This window comes from Pristiophorus japonicus, chromosome 18, assembly GCF_044704955.1.
Source record: "Pristiophorus japonicus isolate sPriJap1 chromosome 18, sPriJap1.hap1, whole genome shotgun sequence".
NCBI classification, from domain to species: domain Eukaryota; kingdom Metazoa; phylum Chordata; class Chondrichthyes; family Pristiophoridae; genus Pristiophorus; species Pristiophorus japonicus.
The window spans coordinates 20,416,122-20,437,602 of record NC_091994.1 but is presented as its reverse complement, the minus strand read 5'-3'; the positions used below and the strand labels follow the sequence as shown (position 1 = coordinate 20,437,602).

Genomic DNA, 21,481 nt, shown 5'->3' with positions numbered 1-21,481 from the left:
TGTATGTGATACTAATGAACAGACAGTGGATGGCCCTTTAAATGGATCGCGTGACGATAGAAAATGGTCTCCATTTACCGCAAAGCTGGAGGATGCACATTCGGGGAAGTGAATGCATTAGCTGAGCAAAGAAAGGAAATAACTTTATTGAGTTATGTAGACCATATTTTAAGCTAAACAATTGGGCAGCTGAACTGCCATATTAAAGTTTGAGAGACTATAATGTAATGATAGGAGATATTTATAAAATGTCCTGACAAAATGCTTATTATAAACAATAGATCTTTCACTGGATTTGTCAGTTTTTCTTATACTTGAGATGCACTAAAATTAGTCATACATTTTACAAAGGGAAAGTGGTGTATTTCTTGTAAGCTGAAGTACAACAGAATAAGCATCTGGTATGGTGAAATAATAGGAACAATTCACTGAAGTATGTTGTTGGAAATGTATATTGTGCGGGGGGGTGGGGGGGGGCATGGTGGGAGGGAATGAACATTTGTGTTCATGAAGGTGTGGAGTGTCCTATTTGTGGATGATAGTGCATTTCCTCACCAACAATTTTTACCTAAGAAACTGAGAAGCAGCCTTCTCAGAAGGTGGGAGGGGGGTACCAACACTGCTGGTACGTGGAGTACAATTTTGTCCTGACTATGGAACAGACACGCAGAAAGACTAGATAAAGTTGCATAAATAATCATTGGTGCGAAGCCCAAAGCCACCAACTAGGACAACTTCAAACATCCTCCCCACCAGGAGGGCATCACTAACTAATTGATGGCCTGTCCAAAATAAAATATATACCAGTTCATTTTTCTTTTTCAAGACATTTTTAAAATTTGGATCAATAAAGAAGTTGATGTCCTGCGATGCCTATCGGTTATAGGAAGCTACGAGCAAATCTTTTTTTTTAATTCGTTCGCAGGATGTGGGCATCACTGGCAGGGCCAGTATTTATTGCCCATCCCTAATTGCCCTTGAGAAAGTGGTGGTGAGCTCCCTTCGTGAACCGCTGCAACCCGTCTGGTGAAGGTACTCCCACAATGCTGCGACGAAGGGAGTTCCAGGATTTTGACCCAGCGACGATGAAGGAACGGCGATTTATTTCCAAGTCAGGATGGTGTGTAACTAGGAGGGGAATTTGCAGGTGATGGTGTTCCCATGTGCCTGCTGCCCTGGTCCTTCTAGGTGGTAGAGGTTCGCAGGTTTGGGAGGTGCTGCCGAAGAAGCCCTGGTGAGTTGCTGCAGTGCATCTTGTAGATGGTACACACTGCAGCCACGGTGCGCCGGTGGTGGAGGGAGTGAATGTTTAAGGTGGTGGATGAGGTGCCAATCAAGCGAGCTGCTTTGTCCTGGATGGTGTCGAGCTTCTGGAGTGTTGTTGGAGCTGTGCTCATCCAGGCAAATGGAGAGTATTCCATCACACTCCTGACTTGTGCCTTGTAGATGGTGAAAGGCATGAAAAGTTGAACATCTCCTCCAATTCGTTAGGGTTATGGTTATGTACAACAAATTTAAACATAAGCAGTCAGAGGCACCTTCCCCAGTGATCTCGTGTAACCTGGATTGACAGCTGCAGAAATAAACCCACATAAGGGCCTCTATCCTGCCCATCAGGTAACCGAAGACAAAACGTTGGGTAGAAGAAAATTGAGGAGTAACCTCTTTAAAAAAAATTCCCATTAGTACAATAAAACATTAAATTTAGTTAACAAAATCTAGTAAAATTGTTCATTATTTTAAACATTTGGCTTATTGAAATCCCTTGTTGAATTCCACTGTTCTGTCAAAGCAGAAGCGTTCCTATAAAGCACTCCTCGATAGATTTTAATCCTTACTACCACATCTTAACTCAGAACTCATTTAGCAGTTCATATTTCTGCACCAACTGACTAAACATTACATCTCTACAATTAAACATTATAATTAGTGATTAACCATACTACAGGGAGAGCCAGATCTTCAAACACATGACAAGTCGAACACCTTCTCCAGTTCCTTAAGGCTTCTGTTATGCTGTTGGTTGAGTGCTGGAGGAAGAGGTACTTAAGCAGAGATCCACAACTTGTGTGAGGATGGTCTCTCCATTTATATTCTACATTGTGCTGTCAGTTCCTACTGGAGGCACTGTTTTGCGCATCTTCCAACATTGACCTGTGGAAACTTGGCTTCTGAAGATTGTTATTTTGACTTTCCCAGATAGGGGGCATCTAAGTTCTTCCACGGATCTACAACAAAGCTGAACAATGAGGAGCGGCCTTATAAGAGTTCAGTAGTTCCAGTTCTGATGGCACTGTTTTTAATACTGCATAAATTACATCCTCACCCATAAAAAGTTAAACTGGCTAAGTCTCCAAAAATGTGTCATTTTTTTTTCCAGACTGCTCTATGCCCCATAGACTTTCTACACCAAACATATCTGGTCATTTGTTGGCTAGCACCAGAAAAAAAAAGTTAAAAAGCTGAATTGTCATAATAGCCCAACTAGGGAACCTGCCACCTTTATCTAGTCTGGTGCTGGACTGAAAAGGGGCAGTGAGATATGTTTCAGCTTTGGTGTAAATCCGTCAAGTGGAAGAACTCAAATGCCTGCTAACTGGGAATGTCCTCAGGAGCCAAGCTTCCACAGGTCACTTGAGCCGCTGTTGGACGATGCACAAAACAATGCCTCCAACAGGGACTGGCAGCACAGTGCAGAATATAAATGGGGACCTCTTCCTCACAAGTTGTGGATCTCTACTTGAGTACCTCTTCCTCCAGCATTCAACCAGCAGCATAAGAATTAAGAGCAGGAGTATGCCCAAATCAGAGTTAGAGAGATTGGGCCCAAGTTTATCCCCCCCCCCACCCCCCGCTTAGAACGGCACACCTCCGTGAGGTGCGCCGACTTTGTAGAAGAAAAACCGTGCCTAAAACTTACCGTGGTATTCTCCCCGCTGCTGGAACATTGCAGGCCCTTGGTGTAACACAGCAGAAGGAATGGGGGGAGGAGCTAGTGAAAACAGTGCCGGGACCTCTGCACATGCGCGCTAGAGTGAGCACGCATGTGCAGGAGCTCCTCGCCCCCAAATCTCTGCAGGTTGTGTGGGAGGGGCCCGAAGCACGCCATCCCTAGCCCTGGCTGAATGGGCTCCCCGCCATTTGATCAAGACTGCTGTGGCTGTCCGCAAGCATTTGGAGGGGAACAGGAAGGATAAAGATGCCAAGTTCCATTTGATTCTTATTGAGAGCAGAATTCACAGGCTGGCTCATTATTACAAGTCCAAGAGGGTACTTCCACCTCACTGGAAGTATGAAACTGCCACAGCTTCAGCACTTGTAGCCTGAGAAGTTTCTTTATTGGTTTATTGGATCTAAAAAAAATGCTCCCACTCCTCTCCCCCCACCCCCCCCCCCCCCGCTCCATCCCCCTCCCCCGATGCCGCGTTGAGCCTAGCCTCCCAGTAAGCGTCTACCACCCTAGACCTGGCCAAATGGATTCCCTCATCGGCGGCCTGCTGCCTTCCCTTCACATAAAAGGTAGGACTTCTATTTTTTATTTGTTATTGATTGATTGATTGCTTATTCCTTTGGCCTTGGTGCTTTAGGTGCAGGATTCCTTCTATTATTTATTTGTTAATTAATTGCTTATTGTTTTTTGTGCTTTGTAAGTCTTGGTGCTAGGTGCAGGTCCTCTCAGCTTCCTTGTATTTTTTATTTGTTATTGAATGCTTATTTTTGTGCTTTGTTTAGTGCTTGGTGCTTTAAATGTACTGCTTTTTTTAATGCTTAGTGAATGTTGTTGTGAAGGTGCTTAGTGCTTTACAAAATCGTCTCACTTCCCTCGCCCCCCGCCCATCTCTGACTACCTGCGCTGATTTCTTAATTTACCGCAAGGTTTTTCTGAACATACAAAAGTGGCCACATATGCTGGCCTAAGTTAGTTTGGAGTAACTTTTAGCTGGCTAAACTTGCTTAAATGGCTAAAACAGGTGTAAGTGGCTGGTAACGACCCCTTTTGAAAATAAAAACTAAACTTAAAAAAAAACCTAACTAACTCACTTACACTGGAGCAAATTAAATGGGAAGAATTGCGATTTTTAAGATACTGCAAAAAAATCTAGTTGCTCCAAAAAAAAAAGGGAGCAACTCCTGGGGAAACTTGGGCCCGATAAAACTAAACAGAAACTTAGAAGGCAGGTCTATGATAAACTAGGGTTTATAATACTTAAGAAAATAATGAGGACTATGTATAGTTGGGAGGTGAACAGGAATAATAAGGCTAAAAAGGTCTATTGTAATAAGCTAGTAGATAAGATAATAAGTAAGTACTTTTAAAAGCATAAAGAATAATTAAAGACAGGACAGATAAAGCCATGAAAAAGCAAAATAGCTCTTTGAATTTTATAAAAAGGGATACAGTATACAAGCAACAAGGGAACGATAAATTTGGAGAAGGCAATAGTTAAGCCACAATTACAGGAGTATGGTAGTGTAGAGGTTATGTTACTGGACTAGTAATCCAGAAATCGGGAATAATTGTTTCAGAGAATATATGAGTTAAAATCCCATCATATTAGTTTGAGAATTTGAATTCAGTTAAAAAAAATCTGAAAATAAAAAGCTGTGTTAGTAGTAAAAGCAACTAAGAAGCTGTCAGATTGTTGTAAAAACCTAAATGGTTCACAAACGTCCTTTTGGGAAGTGTAATTTATGCACCTCACAAGTTTGTCGAGCTGTTGCATTGTGTGTGGTTTAGCCAGTCACGTGATGTTCACAAGACTCAATAAAACCCCAGTCTAGTTGAGTCTAGTTCATCCACGATGAGGCACGCTGTTGTGAGCCTCGTGGATGAACTGGTAATGTGTAGTTTGATTGTTAAACCTTTGTTAATAAACCAACTAGTTCTTAGTGGCAATATGTTGCTATGAATTCTTAAGCAAAGAACCCATGAAGCAAATACATTACAGGAAGGAAACTTGCTGCACTTACCCAGTCCGGCCTATATGTGACTCCAATCTCACACCAAAATGGCCGACTCCTAACTGCCCTTAAGTGGCCTAGCAAGCCACTCAGTTGTATCAAACCACTATTAATGGTTCAAGAGAAAGGCCCACCACCTCCTTCTCAGGGCAGCTAGGGATGGCTAATAAATGTTCGTCTTGCCAGTGACGGCTACATCCTGAGAATGAATGTTTTTAAGTCACAAGTAGTCACAGTTTTGGGTGTCCTATTCACTAAGATGATATCAGGAAACTATTATGAGTAGAAACTTTAGTTACTGGGACTATTTCCACTGGCACAGAAGACTAAAAGGCGATTAAATAATGGCTTTTAAAATCATGAAGAATTCTGTTAGGGTGAATAGTAAAAGATTATTTTGTCTGATTTGGGAGTCAGTGACAAGGAGTCTTCAATTAAAATTCTCATGAAGAGAGAGGGGAGCGTAGTTAGGGGAAATGTCTTGACAGAGAGTTGTTGGAGTATGGCATGCTGTGCCACAGGGAGTAGTTGAGGGAGACCATTGTATGTTTCAAGAGAAAAGTGGATAAATATTTGAAGCAACTGGAGTTACCAGGCCTTTGGACAGAGCAGTCTGGGCGGGGGGGGGGGGGTTAGTTTTGCAGTGCTTTAGCAAAGATCCAGCACACTCACGATGAGCCACATGGCCTCCTTCTGTGCTAAAAACGTATACGGTTCTAAATGATATAATTTGGGAATAATTCAGTGAATGGTAATATAAACTTAATGACCTTTAATCGAAGCACAGTGTTCCTTTTGTTGGCCTTTGAACATCACTTAAAAATACATAGAATCCCTTCACATAGTCTTTAACCTTTTCATAAAGCAGCTCTTTCTTTCCTTGTGTAATAAAAAAATGTAACAGTGGTTAAGATCAGACATCTGTTTTTGGCAATCCATGAAAACATACTTTGTTAAAAGAGAACCAAATTGTTCACAAAAGAAATTCCAATACCATATGTGAAAAGCTTCAGAAAGTTGAAGTTCCAGATTCTTAAAACAAGCAACTTGTAAGCTTTTAAACCAGATACTGTCTTACATAAGTGGTACTGCAGGCAGCGACACTGGTTGATGGGCAAAACCACAAGCAATAAAAGTTTGAAATGTCCTCAAGGGAAACTATCCTGTAAACTGTTACATAGGGATTCATTCAGGGTTAGTGCTTTCATGTTTAACTCATTAAAATTGAAGTTGAAGGGAAATGATTTCTATGCATCTGTAGACTCAATTTGTTTTTGTTCCCTTACTTCAGCTCCTCATGGAACTCTGGTTCTAATCTTTCTTGCAATTTGCACCCACCTCCTCAACTTCAATTATTAACCTCGGATATAATTATTAACAGCTATCGGGGAGAATGCGGCCATTGGAAACAAATGGGACCTCATAAACATATAGTAATCAGATTCAGATGACATAGTTAGGAGTTCTGACGGCGTTTTGGTCTGCCTGTTGGGTTACTTCCAGTTACATCTCCCGCCCACTAAACACGAGTGATAGAAGTCTGGAGGTGGCCATTTTGAAGGTCCATTAAAGGGATCCTTTGCGACAACTAAGGAATGCTGGAAGTCATTTCTGGGTTTTGAGCTTTAAAGGCTGCCATCTTTAATCTCCTTGCTACTGTCAATGAGGCAAATATTGTGCCTGCTGCTGTAAGCTAGTGCTTCCTTTAACGTCTGATACTTCCACTCCAGCTTCCCGATGTACTGCTTCGGGCTCTTCAAAATCAGCTGGATTGGTCAGCGCCCAGATCGGCACTGCCTTTACGGAGCGCAATATGCACCGGCAGCTCACTGAATTCATGTAGATGAGGCCCGGCCACAAAATGTGGAGTGGGCCCCACGCTAAAGCTGTTGGTTGAGCAGAGCGCAAGCCCTGACCACTGCCCGCCAAATTTATGCTGGGATTGAAAATAGACCCCAGAGTTTTTCAGGTGCCTATAAACTAAACGTTAGTTGGCAGATCTATAGTGAAAAAAATGCTCGTTACCCAAATTATATATAAAAATGTATTTTAAGTCTTAATCTATCATTCCATGTAACCCACAAAGAGATACAATTGGAAAATGAAACATGCCTTATTATTTTGAAATACACAACATGTTGGTATTACCAGGAGCCATAAGGGTAAGACCAATCCAATCGGGAATTCAGGATAAAGTTCTTTACCCAGAGAGTGGGTAGAATGTGGAATGTGCTACCACAAGGAGTAGTTGAGGTGAATAACAGAGATGCATTTAAGGTGAATCTAGATGAACGCATGAGGGAGAAAGGAACAGACGGTTATGCTGAAAGGGTTAGAAGAGGAGGAATGGGAGGAGGCTCGTGTGGAGCAAAACACACATAAATTCAATGTAATTCTATGTATTAATATTCTACCAAACCATAGTGGGGTTTTTTTTTTAAAAAGGAGGGGCAGAAACTCAGCTCCACCCAAAACAGGTCGCACCTACCGCTGTCGATGTGTTTTCACCATCGCTGTGGATGAGATGGCCTCTTGCGCGAAATTCAGCTCTTTGTCATATTTTTCGAGCGGACCGGAAGTCTCTCATAATAGGGGCGGAGGTGAGCACACTAGAGGGGCGGGACGGTGTCTCCGCCGCTGTCAGTCATCGGCCTGGTGCTGATGATGTCATGACGTGTGTGCGTCACCCCTTCACTTAAAGCTGCGGGCTCTCTGATTATTTTAGTTAGGTCCACCAGGGAGGGTATCGACCTTGTGGGGGGGTGCCAGGCTGACTGTTGGCGGCCCGGCCGAACCCAGGGACATGATTGTCGGGCCGACATGGCAGTTGGCCAACAAATAAAATGAAATGCCGACTGCGGCAATGCGCCCTCCCCTTGAATAGCCGCCGCACAGCCATGTCGCACACACTTCCAACACAGTGCACCGACAGAAAAAGCTGCCGGGGGCACCGCTCGGCGGGCCCGAAGATTTTTTGCCCTGACTTTCAATGGAGGTGTGGGAGATCGGTGGTGCGCGCTTTGATGACGCACTTAGGAGGGGCCAGCAGCAGCGGGGAAGAAATGGGGACCACCGGAAAAAACACCTAGGAGAATTTTGCGAGCGGCCGCCATTCAACCCCAAATCCGCGGCCATTAGACTCCGCCGCGTGATTGCCGTTTTCCGACGGTAAGAGCCATTTTCACGAGGCTGAATTTCGGTCCCAGGTCTCTTATCTTTTAAAGATAACCTGTATTGTTAATGATAAAGATACAAGGGTATGGAGAGTTAGGGTGCAGTTATACTGCCACTTTCATATCAATGCAATGTAATTAGGTACCCATCAGTTTAAAAAGTAGTAGCATAACTTGGGTGTCAGGTCCCAATCTGGTACCCAAGTGCAGTAAAGCAAAGCCATAGGCACCCCTCCAATAGGTCATCTTGACTGATTCAAGTTTGCACTTATTGCGGTATAACTATAGTCCAAAGCAAAGCCACATTTTAAAAGTGTCCCAAGTGGTTCATTGATATTCACGTTTTATATGGAACCTATTTAATGCGAGGACAAAACAAATACTCCTGCCCATCAGAAGTTAGGTGCTCAGGAAACAGAGCTCAGCGCAGGCATGTGCAGGCCACCGTTCAAGCACCTTTGTGCCAAGCTATAACAGAGCAATGGTCTGCCATTTGGGATCACAGCCATCAGACCCCATTCTCAGGTAGCTGCAGGAAAATTGGAGGTCTAGAACCTAATTTAGCCCATTCGACGTAGGATCTTCATTGCAAAGAACATAAGAAATAGGAGCAGGAGTAGGCCATTTGGCCCCTCGAACCTGCTCCGCCATTCAATAAGATCATGGCTGATCTGATCTTGGCCTCAACTGCACTTCCCTGCCCGCTCCCCAGATAGGTCCTGGGAGCAGGAGGGGTGGGGGCAGGGAACAAGTGAGGACCAGCAGCGGCTCGTGGTACCGCTGTGGAGCTTGAAGAAGCACGTCTGTGCCTCCTGGCGCCACATCAAGGTATGTTTAAAATTAAAATACTTACCCTTTGGCGGTGGTCTCTAGTGGTCCTTTTAAAGGACCGTAAAAGGAAGGAAAGAAGGAAAGATTTGCATTTATATAGTGCCTTTCACGACCATCGGACGTTTCAAAGCGCTTTACAGCTAATGAAGTACTTATTGAAGTGTAGTCACTGTTGTAATGTGGGTTAGGACGCAACTAGAGCAGGGAAGCCCAAGCAGAGCATGCCAGGTCAATGATCCACTCGGCGCTGCTGAATTTCCAGGTGGGGTTCTTTAACAGGCATTTGGTATTCTCATTGACAACCTTTTCATTTGCTTGAACTGGTCACATCTTAACTTAAATCGCCAGGGAGATTGTGGCAGAATTGGTTACATGAAGGATGTCAATGTTAAAGCCTTTGCTATGATGCTGGATAAATCTGTTAAGTACTGAAGAACTCACTGCTGACACTGACAAATCAAAACCACTGCCCCCTTCAGGATACTGTCATTTTTATAAACTGCCTTTTCCTCTTCAATTTTCTCCCCTTCTTCCCGAAAGGCTCTCCTGGGATTCAGCTCGATGAATGCAAGCCACCCTATACATTCTGTTTGTGTGTGCCCTGGACAGATATTCAATAAATTGCTAAGAATAATGGTTGTACTTTTGAATCATATATTATACTTAATAATTTGAAGAAATATAGATCTATAATAACTGGGTTGGATGGATAATTCAGTGTAATTTAAAACACTGGCATATCCTTCAAAAGAAATGTCACGCTAGTTTTTAGTTTCAGTGACACAGAATAAATGTTCTAGTCATTTAGTGTCCTCGTCCAGGCCAACATCCCCAGCATTGAAGCACTGACCACACTCGATCAGCTCTGCTGGGCAGGCCACATAGTTCGCATGCTAGACACGAGACTCCCAAAGCAAGCGCTCTACTCGGAACTCGTCCACGGCACACGAGCCAAAGGTGAGCAAAGGAAACGTTACAAGGACACCCTCAAAGCCTCCCTGATAAAGTGCGACATCCCCACTGACACCTGGGAGACCCTGGCCAAAGACTAAGCTAAGTGGAGGAAGTGCATCCAGGAGGGCGCTGAGCTCCTCGAGTATTGTCACCAAGAGCATGCAGAAATCAAGCACAGGCAGTGGAAGAAGCGTGCGGCAAACCAGGCTCCCTGCCCACCCTTCCCCTCAACCACTGTCTGTCCCACCTGTGACAGAGACTGTGGTTCTGTACTGGACTGTACAGCCACCTAAGAACTCATGCCAAGAGTGGAAGCAAGTCTTCCTCGATTCCGAGTGACTGCCTATGATGATGGATGATGATGATGATGATGATGATGATGATGATGATCTAGACATTGGTTTGAGCTGGACATAGGGAAAAAGATCAGAGGGAGTGTCAGCAGGTTTTTACCTTACAAGACATCACAGCCATTATCATCATCAAACACTCAAATATTCATGCTGTGACAAAAAAGACAAATGACTACTTTTAGCTTGGTAGCAGTCCCTTTAATTGTTTTTATTCATTCACAGGATGTTGGCATCGCTGGCAAGGCCAGCATTTATTGCCCATCCCTAATTGCCCTTGAGAAGGTGGTGGTGAGCCGCCTTCTTGAACTGCTGCAGTCTGTGAGGTGAACTCCCACAGTGCTGTTAGGGAGGGAGTTCCAGGACCCAGTGACGATGAAGGAACGGCGATATATTTCTAAGTTTAGTTGCTGTGTAACTTGGAGGGAAATTTGATGGTGGTGATGTTCCCATGCGCCTGCTGCCCTAGTCTTTATAGTTGGTAGAGGTCGTGGGTTTGGGAGGTACTGCCAAAGAAGCCTTGGCGAGTTGCTGCAGTGCATCTTGTAGATGGTACACACATCTACAAGATGCACTGCACAATACTAAAGGAGTTTAATAACCAGTTGAATTCGGAATCAAGTCCCAGCCTGACCCAGTGGCAATGGTGCAAAGATATGTCCAGCTTGGTCTTTGAACAGATAGATTAAAGGGAGGAAGGAGCCAAGCCATTCTCAAACAAAAACATACGAGTCATGTGCCCAGTCATGTGTATGACTGGCATTAACTTTTGGATTCAACTGCTCGTTACTCAAATCCATCACATTTGGCAATTATTTAAGACTATTCAAATCACTGAGTGGGTTTGAAACTTTCAAAAAGTTGGGTCATGTCATTAGCTCCCACAGTTGGTGAGGCAAAAAAAATAGCTGCATTTACAAAGGTGACCTACAGAACAAGAGTTTAGTATAGAGACTGTGAACATTATAGGAACTAGTACGGAGTGCAGCAGCACAGATTGGGAAACTTGAGAGTTTGGTAAGTGGGAGCAAGAGGTCTTACTTTGCCTTGTTTTTCCTAACTTCTTCCACAGAGTGGCGGCGTATCTGAGCGGGAGCAGACCGAGGCGCGAGAGTGGGGATACAGGCCGCAGCAGACCTGCGACTTCAAGGAATCCAATTCGGCCAGTGTTATCTCCTGGACTAGTTTCGATCGCCTGGTTGGGTCGGAGAAGAATTTTCCCAGATTTTTTTTCCCCAATTGGCCTGGGTTTTTAAATCTGTTTTTTTGCCTCCCCCAGGAGATCGCACGGCTCAGGGTGGGGAGAACCCTGCAGTGTGACATCACAGGTAAGGCAGCTAAGTGATTGGGAGTGACTGTGGGCTAAGTGTTTCTTTTAAGTTAACATATAGCAGAAAACTAAATTCTAAAAACTAAGCTTTATTTATTTAAGTAATTTAATAAACTATACAAGGTAAATACTTTGATTAACACTAAACATAGAAACATAGAAAATAGGTGCAGGAGTAGGCCATTCGGCCCTTCGAGCCTGCACCGCCATTCAATAAGATCATGGCTGATCATTCCCTCAGTACCCCTTTCCTGCTTTCTCTCCATACCCCTTGATCCCCTTAGCCGTAAAGGGCCATATCTAACTCCCTCTTGAATATATCCAATGAACTGGCATCAACAACTCTCTGCGGCAGGTAATTCACAGGTTAACAACTCTCTGAGTGAAGAAGTTTCTCCTCATCTCAGTCCTTAATGGCCTACCCTTTATCATAAGACTATGACCCCTGGTTCTGGACTTCCCCAACATCGGGAACATTCTTCCCGCATCTGACCTGTCCAGTCCCGTCAGAATCTTATAAGTTTCTATAAGATCCCCTCTCATCCTTCTAAACTCTAGTGAATAAAGGCCCAGTTGATCCAGTCTCTCCTCATATGACAGTCCAGCCATCTCTGGAATTAGTCTGGTGAACCTTCACTGCACTCCCTCAATAGCAAGAACGTCCTTCCTCAGATTAGGAGACCAAAACTGAACACAATATTCCAAGTGGGGCCTCACTAAGGCCCTGTACAACTGCAGTAAGACCTCCCTGCTCCTATACTCAAATCCCCTAGCTATGAAGGCCAACATACCATTTGCCTTCTTCATCGCCTGTTGTACCTGCATGCCAACCTTAAATGACTGATGAACCATGACACCCAGGTCTCGTTGCACCTCCCCTTTTCCTAATCTGCCGCCACTCAGTTAATATTCTGCCTTCGTGTTTTTGCTCCCAAAATGGATAACCTCACATTTATCCACATTATACTGCATCTGCCATGCATTTGCCCACTCACCTAACTCGTCCAAGTCACCCTGCAACCTCTTAGCGTCCCCCTCACAGCTCACACCGCCACCCAGTTTAGTGTCATCTGCAAACTTGGAGATATTACACTAAATTCCTTCATCCAAATCGTTAATGTATATTGTAAAGAGTTGGGGTCCCAGCACTGAGCCCTGCGGCACTCCACTAGTCACTGCCTGCCATTCTGAAAAGGACCCGTTTATCCCGACTCTCTGCTTCCTGTCTGCCAACCAGTTCTCTATCCACATCAGTACATTACCCCCAATACCATGTGCTTTGATTTTGCCCACCAATCTCTTGTGCGGGACCTTGTCAAAAGCCTTTTGAAAGTCCAAATACACCACATCCACTGGTTCTTCCTTGTCCACTCTGCTAGTTACATCTTCAAAAAATTCCAGAAGATTCGTCAAGCATGATTTCCCTTTCACAAATCCATGCTGACTTGGACCGATCCTGTCACTGCTTTCCAAATGCACTGCTATTTCATCCTTAATGATTGATTCCAACATTTTCCCCACTACTGATGTCAGGCCAACTGGTCTATAATTACCCGTTTTCTCTCTCCCTCCTTTTTTAAAAAGTGATGTTACATTAGCTACCCTCCAGTCCATAGGAACTGATCCAAAGTCGATAGACTGTTGGAAAATGATCACCAATGCATCCACTATTTCTAGGGCCACTTCCTTAAGTACTCTGGGATGCAGACTATCAGGCCCCGGGGATTTATCAGCCTTCAATCCCATCAATTTCCCTAATACAATTCCCCACCTAATAAGGAAATCCTTCAGTTCCTCCTTCTCACTAGACCCACTGTCCCCTAGTACATTCGGAAGGTTATTCGGGTCCTCCTTCGTGAAGACAGAACCGAAGTATTTGTTCAATTGGCCTGTTGTTTCTTTGTTCCCCATTATAAAGTCACCTGAATCTGACTGCAAGGTACCTACATTTGTCTTCACTAATCTTTTTCTCTTCACATATTTATGGAAGCTTTTGCAGTCAGTTTTTATGTTCCCTGCAAGCTTCCTCTCATACTCTATTTTCCCCCTCTGAATTAAACCCTTAGTCCTCCGCTGTTGAATTCTAAATTTCTCCCAGTCCTCAGGTTTGTTACTTTTTCTAGCCAATTTATATGCCTCTTCCTTGGTTTTAACACTATCCTTAATTTCCCTTGTTAACCACGGTTGCGCCACCTTCCCCGTTTTATTTTTACTCCAGACAGGGATATACAATTGCTGAAGTTCATCCATGTGATCTTTAAATATTTGCCATTGCTTATCCACCGTCAACCCTTTAAGTATCCTTTGCCAGTCTATTCTAGCCAATTCACGCCTCATACCGTCGAAGTTGCCTTTCCTTAAGTTCAGGGCCCTAGTTTCTGAATTAACTGTGTCACTCTCCATCTTTAATAAAGAATTCTACCATATTATGGTCACTCTTCCACAAGGGGCCTTGCACAACAAGATTGCTAATTAGTCCTTTCTCATTACACATCACCCAGTCTAGGATGGCCAGCTCTCTAGTTGGTTCCTCGACATATTGGTCGAGAAAACCATCCCTAATACACTCCAGGAAATCCTCCTCCACCGCATTGCTACCAGTTAGGTTAGCCCAATCTATATGTAGATTAAAGTCGCCCATGATTACTGCTGTACCTTTATTGCACACATCCCTAATTTCTTGTTTGATGCTGTCCCCAACCTCACTACTACTGTTTGGTGCTCTGTACACAACTCCCACTAGCGTTTTCTGCCCTTTGGTATTCCGCAGCTCCACCCATACCAATTCCACTTCATCCAGGCTAATGTCCCTCCTTACTATTGCATTAATTTCCTCTTTAACCAGCAACGCCACCCCACCTCCTTTTCCTCTCTGCCTATCCTTCCTAATGTTGAATACCACTGGATGTTGAGTTCCCAGCCTTGGTCACCCTGGAGCCATGTCTCCGTGATGCCAATTACATCATATCTGTTAACTGCTGTCTGCACAGTTAATTCGTCCACCTTATTCTGAATACTCCTCGCATTGAGGCACAGAGCCTTCAGGCTTGTCTTTTTCCACACACTTTGCCCCTTTAGAATTTTGCTGTAATGTGGCCCTTTTTGTTTTTTGCCTTGGGTTTCTCTGCCCTCCACTTTTACTATTCTCCTTTCCATCTTTTGCTTCTGCCTCCATTTTATTTCTCTCTGTCTCCCTGCATAGGTTCCCAACCCCCTGCCATGTTAGTTTAACTCCTCCCCAACAGCACTAGCAAACACTCCCCCCAGGACATTGGTTCCGGTCCTGCCCAGGTGCAGACCGTCTGGTTTGTACTGGTCCCACCTCCCCCAGAACTGGTTCCAATATCCCAGGAATTTGAATCCCTCAATTGTGCACCACTCCTCAAGCCACGTATTCATCTGAACTATCCTGCGATTCCTACTCTGACTAGCACGTGGCACTGGTAGCAATCGTGAGATTACTACTTTTGAGGTCCTACTTTTTAAATTTAGCTCCTAGCTCCCTAAATTCTTCTTGTAGGACCTCATCCCGTTTTTTACCTATATCGTTGGTACCTATGTGCACCACGACAACTGGCTGTTCACCCTCCCTTTTCAGAATGTCCTACATCTGCTCCGAGACATCCTTGATCCTTGCACCAGGGAGACAACATACCATCCTGGAGTCTCGGCTGCGGCCGCAGAAACGCCTATCTACTCCCCTTACAATCGAATCCAATATCACTATAGCTTTCCCACTCTTTTACCTGCCCTCCTGTGCAGCAGAGCCAGCCACGGTGCCATGAATTTGGCTGCTGCTGCCCTCCCCTGATGAGTCATCCCCCTCAACAGTACCCAAAGCGGTGTATCTGTTTTGCAGGGGGATGACTGCAGGGGACCCCTGCACTACCTTCCTTCCACTGCTCTTCCTGTTGGTCACCCATCCCCTATCTGGCTGTGTACCCTTTACCTGCAGTGAGACCAACTCGCAAAACGTGCTATTCACGTCATTCTCAGCATTGTGCATGCTCCAGAGTGAATCCACCCGCAGCTCCAGTGCCGCAATGCGGTCCGTCAGGAGCTGGAGGCGGATTCACTTCCCGCACACGTAGTAGTCAGGGATACCGGAAGCGTCCCTGACTTCCCACATAAAATAATTAATTACATTTAATAATAGGAAAACAGGAGATGTGTTGCTGCTGCAATATGTGGGAGTTTCGCGACATTTTGGTCCAGGGCGACTACATCTGCGTTAAGTGTCTGCAGCTCGCCGAACTTCGGCTCCAAGTTGAGGAGCTGGAGTCCGAGCTGCAGACATTGCTGAAACATCAAGGAGAGAGAAACTTACCTGGACCTTTTTCTCCAGGAGGCAACCACACTCTCTAGATTAAATACTTTGGAATTGACACGTGATCAGGGACAGGGGGGTGTGAGTGCGAGTGAGGCAGGTATGGGGATTCAGGAGGTAGTATTGCAGGAGCCTCAGTCCCTGCACTTGTCCAATAGATTTGAGATTCTTGCAACCCTTGAGGACAAGTGCGCAGTTTGCAGGGTGGACAAGTAGACTGACCAAGGCACCGTAGTGCAGAAAGCCATTCAAGAGGGGGGGAGTAAAGAGGAAAGAGGAAGGTGGTTATAGTTGGGGGATAGATAAGGTTCTCTGCAACCGAGAGTGAGGGTCCCGAAGGCTGTGTTGTCTACGCGGTGCCAGGGTAAAGGACATCTCATCCGGGCTGGAGAAGAACTTGGAGGGGGAGGATCCATTTGTCATGGTACACATAGGTACCAATGACAATAGGACTAAGCAAGAAGTTCTGCTGAGAGGGTTTGAGCAGCTAGGGACTAAATTGAAAAGCAGGTAATAATCTCCGCATTATTACCTGAGCCACGAGCAATTTGGCATCGAGTCAATAGAATCAGGGAGATGAATGCATGGCTCCAAGATTGGTGTGGGAGAAATGGGTTTCGATTCGGGGGGGCACTGGCACCAATACTCGGGAAAGAGCGCTGTTCCGTGGGGACGGACTACACCTGAACTATGCTGGAACCAGAGTTCTAGTGAATCAAATAACTGGGGAGGTAGATAGGGCTTTAAACTAAATAAGGGTGGGGGGGGGGGGGGGCGGGTAAGGGCCACAGTGGAGAGAAATCTAGAATGCTAAAGAGAAAAGAAAAGGAAGCAATGGAGGAAAGTGATTGTGGTAAGGATAACCAGATTATGTCAGGAAGGGACAGATCATACAAACAAAAAAGAGTGCACTAACAAATAGGGTCCAGGTAAGAAAAAATAGTGATAAGATAAATAGGGCTATAGTACAAAAAATGTTAAGTGGTTATCCACTTTGGTGGCAAAAACAGGAAGGCAGAATATTATCTGAATGGTGGCAGATTAGGAAAAGGGGAGGTGCAACGAGACCTGGGTGTCATGGTTCATCAGTCATTGAAAGTTGGCATGCAGATACAGCAGGCGGTGAAGGCGGCAAATGGTATATTGGCCTTCATAGCGAGAGGATTTGAGTATAAGAGCAGGGAGGTCTTACTGCAGTTGTACAGGGCCTTAGTGAGGCTACATCTTGAATATTTTGCACAGTTTTGGTCTTCTAATCTGAGGAAGGACATTCTTGCTACTGAGGGAGTGCAGCAAAGGTTCACCAGACTGACTAGGCTTATATTCACTGGAATTTAGAAGAATGAGAGGGGATCTCAGAAACATACAAAATTCTGATGGGATTGGACAGGTTAGATGCAGGAAGAATGTTCCCGATGTTGGGGAAGTCCAGAACCAGGGGTCACAGTATAAGGATAAGGGGTAAGCCATTTAGGACCGAGATGAGGAGAAACTTCTTCACTCAGAGAATTGTGAACCGGTGGAGTTCTCTATCACAGAAAGTTGTTGAGGCCAGTTCGTTAGATATATTCAAAAGAGAATTAGATGTGACCCTTATGGCTAAAGGGATCAAGGGGTATGGAGAGAAAGTGGGAATGGGGTATTGAAGTTGCATGATCAGCCATGATCATATTGAATGGTGGTGCAGGCTCGAAGGGCCGAATGGCCTACTCCTGCACCTATTTTCTATGTTTCTATGTCGAATAATGTTAAAAAGACAAATCTAAAAGCACTGTATCTGAATGCATGAAGCATTCATAATAAGGTAGACAAATTAATAGCATAAATAGATGTAAACTGATGCGATATAGTTGCAATTGTGGAGACATGGTTGCAGGGTGCAAAACCTTACCTACACTTAAGAAAATCGGTGGAGAGAAGACGCCATTGTTTCAGTGGAACTGAAGACACGGCACCGGGTGGAGGGTCCTTTTAGCCTGGGATAGAAGTAGCAGGCGCGGGTGGGGGCATCATGGGGTCATGGTTGAGTTTACAAAGAGAAAAATCTATTTTTTTTTTAAATTAGGCTCTTACATGCTTACATCCGTTATGAAAATATAAGTTCTTGGGGGAGAGAAAAATCAACAATGACACAACAGGATAAAGCCAGCATCCCTCGTTACCCTGGCAATCATAGTTTTTCAGCGCAGACCTTAAGTTCCACCCACAGAGGTTAATGACATCTGCACCGCTCCAACATGAAAGGTTATGCCGGCGAAACTTGGAACTTTTTTTTTGTGCAGTCGGACCACTAGAAAATCGGACATACCTCTACAGCTGCACAAAAAAAATTCCATGTGGAATTTTCGGCCCTACTTGGCCTAAAATACAGAAGTCAAGAAGGGCAAAAAAGACCCAAAACATTAACAGTCGCATTCCATCAGGGGTCACTGGACAGTGATGAAAACCAGGAACCCTGGCTGATTTTTTGCCTTTCCCTAACCTGGGCACTAGGTCAATTGTAGAGCCCCTATATCCTGTCATTTAAACTATAAATGAACATATCGGCCTAAAAATGAGTCTCGGCCGGTGGTTCAAATCGGATCGCCCGCCCGTTACATGCAGCGCCCGATAATCAGTTCTATTGACTGCAGTGGAACTGAGTATCAGGCGCTGTGTATTACAGAGAGCTAATCCGATATTGCCCATTCTATGCCACAGCCCGAGAGGAATTTCTAGCCCAATTTCTGGTAATGGATGTATTAAAATACTAACAGTGTATTTTAAATTATGGCAAATTGTTCATCCCAACCCCAGTGCTTGTAGATTAATGTTTCTTCAAATCACAAGTTAAATATCTACTTCAACAGTACACCATTGTTCTTAGCTATTTTAAGACATCTGTTTTTAATTATCAAACATTCTAATGCCTACACGACAACCTTTACATAGCAGTTTTAGGAATACGAAAACATTGCCTGTCATGCACTTTATACAATTTTATTTCCAGTTAATTTCTAATACTAAATAAAATTAAGGCAAAATTGTCCACATATACAGGATTATAAACCATCATTGACAGCATGGATTAAATACATTAAAATGCAAATATGGTTGATCTGTTAAGATGAATGTTGCCACAGTCCTCATTATGCTGAACTAATTTTTGCAAAAATGTATCAGTTGAAAACATGGGCCTAAAATGTTCTAGAGTGGGTTACGCCACTGTTGCCCCTTTAAAAAACCAACCTGCCCACCGGTGGTCTGTAGAGGGAATTGTACACCTTTCCCTAGGTCTGCTCAGTTGCGCTACAGTTAAAAAAGACTTGGATTTATATAGCGCCTTTCATGACCACCAGACGACTCAATACGCTTTACAGCCAGTGAAGTACTTTGAGTGTAGTCACTCCAGGATATAGTCAATGTATTCACTGAGGCATATGAAAGCATGGGCCTTACGCTTAACATCCGTAAGACAAAGGTCCTCCACCAGCCTGTCCCCGCCACACAGCACTGCCTTCCAATCATCAAGATTCACGGCGCGGCCCTCGACAACGTGGACCATTTCCCATATCTCTGGAGCCTCTTAACAAAGGCAGACATTGATGCGGAGATTCAACATCGTCTCCAGTGCGCCAGTGCAGCCTTCGCCCGTCTGAGGAAAAGAGTTTGAAGACCAAACCCTCAAATCTACCACCAAGCTCTGGTCTACAAGGCTGTAGTAATACCCGCCCTCCTGTATGGATCTGAGGCATGGACGATGTATAAAAGGCACCTCAAGTCGCTGGAAATATATCACCAACGATGTCTCCGCATGATCCTGCAAATCCTCTGGGAGGACAGGCGCACCAACATCAGTGTCCTCGACCAGGCTAACATCCTCAGTATTGAAGCACTAACCACACTTGATCAGCTTCGCTGGGCAGGCCACATAGTACACATGCCAGATACGAGACTCCCTAAGCAAATGCTTTATGCGGAGCTCCTTCATGGTAAACGAGCCAAAGGTGGGCAGTGGAAACGTTACAAGGACACCCTCAAAGCCTCCCTGGTAAAGTGCGACATCACCACTGACACTTGGAAGACTCTGGCTGAAGACTGCCCGAGGTAGAGAAAGTGCATCCGGGAGGGCGTTGAGCTCTTCGAGTCTCAACGCAAAGAGCGTGAAGAGGTCAAGTGCAGGCAGCAAAAGGAGCGCGCGACAAACCAGCCCCACCCACCCCTTCCCTCAACGAATGTCTGTTCCACCTGTAACAGGGTCTGTGGCTTCGTATCGGACTGTTCAGCCATCAAAGAACTCACTTTGGGAGTAGAAGCAAGTCTTCCTCGATTCCGAGGGACTGCCCATGATGATGATGTTGTAATGTGGGAAACGAGGCAGCCAATTTGCGCACAATCAAGCTCCCACAAACAGCAATGTGATAATGACTAGATAATCTGATTTTTTTTTGTTGTTATGTTGATGGAGGGATAAATATTGGCCAGGCCTCCAGGGATAACTCCCCTGCTCTTCTTCGAAATAGTGTGCCACGGGATCTTTTATGTCCCCCTTGAGAGAGCAGACAGAGCCTCTTTGGCATAAAACTCATGTGGATCAGGTTTAAGCAGCTGAACTACCTGGAAACTCCTGAGCAGCTTTTTAAAATCAGTTCAGTCTGCACTCTCCATCAGCAGACTGTCCGGCAACCAGGTAAGAAAGGACCATTGTTTGTCTCTTCCACTTCACTGTGAAATATCTTCACTGCATGTCTTAGTAGTATTTTTATTATACTTTTACAGAACAATGACCACACAATCATGGCACCATTTGTGCCCAGAGGGCAGGAGCCCATCCAGGAGAAAAATACAAAACTTTACTGATGCAGATGTCCAACACCCTCACTTCCAGGACTGTATACCAGATGGCAAGCTAACACACTCTCCTTTACTTCCTTGTTCACCTTTGGCACCCTCTTAAAGCAACATTTGCACAATAAAACCCTCAGTGCACTGTGGTTAAGGGTATCCTGCATTATGGCTACATAGCTTTCTTGGCACCTGTAATTGACAAGTACAACTTGAAAACCCCTTTCCTGCACTTTATCAGGGTCATACACCCACATTTCTATCTCTTATTTCACCTCTCCCATGCCACTTGGCACAGACTCCTCAACTGCTAGGCTTACCATCACTTACTCCATCTTCTTGCAGGACAAATTGGTGCACAATGCCCGCCAAAAGCAAGCCACTAGATGGGGTGTTCCCACCTTTAAACCCCTTACCATTTGAGAAGCAGGCCATGGAGCTTGTGGCTACTCACTTAGCACTTGTCATCAGAGATGGCAAGGTTGATGGCATCTTGTGGGCACCAGGTTAGTAATGCAGCACTTACTGTCCCCAGCATCCCTGTGAAGCACCATACAGACATAACCTTCCACGCTCTTTCTCTGTCCCCTTAATTCCAAAGAGGTAATTCTCATCCATTCTTGTCTTGTACCCGCCTTTCCTGCAGTTCCACCACACCACAAGGGGCGCAGGAAGAGGAAAATGATGATGATGAGGAGGAGCAGGAGCAGGAGAGATATTTCTCCCTTTT

The 21,481-nt window shown here is 44.7% G+C and overlaps 1 protein-coding gene across 1 annotated transcript in view; it reads right to left on the bottom strand.

The window, feature by feature from the left end:
* The window catches only part of cbarpb (CACN subunit beta associated regulatory protein b), a 187,873-nt gene extending 166,865 nt beyond the window's left edge, over positions 1-21,008 (bottom strand). The window contains exon 1 of the mRNA XM_070861086.1: positions 20,805-21,008. Coding sequence (XP_070717187.1) covers positions 20,805-21,008 — 204 coding nt within the window. The remainder of the gene's footprint in view (positions 1-20,804) is intronic.
* Between the last annotated feature and the right edge of the window lie 473 nt (positions 21,009-21,481).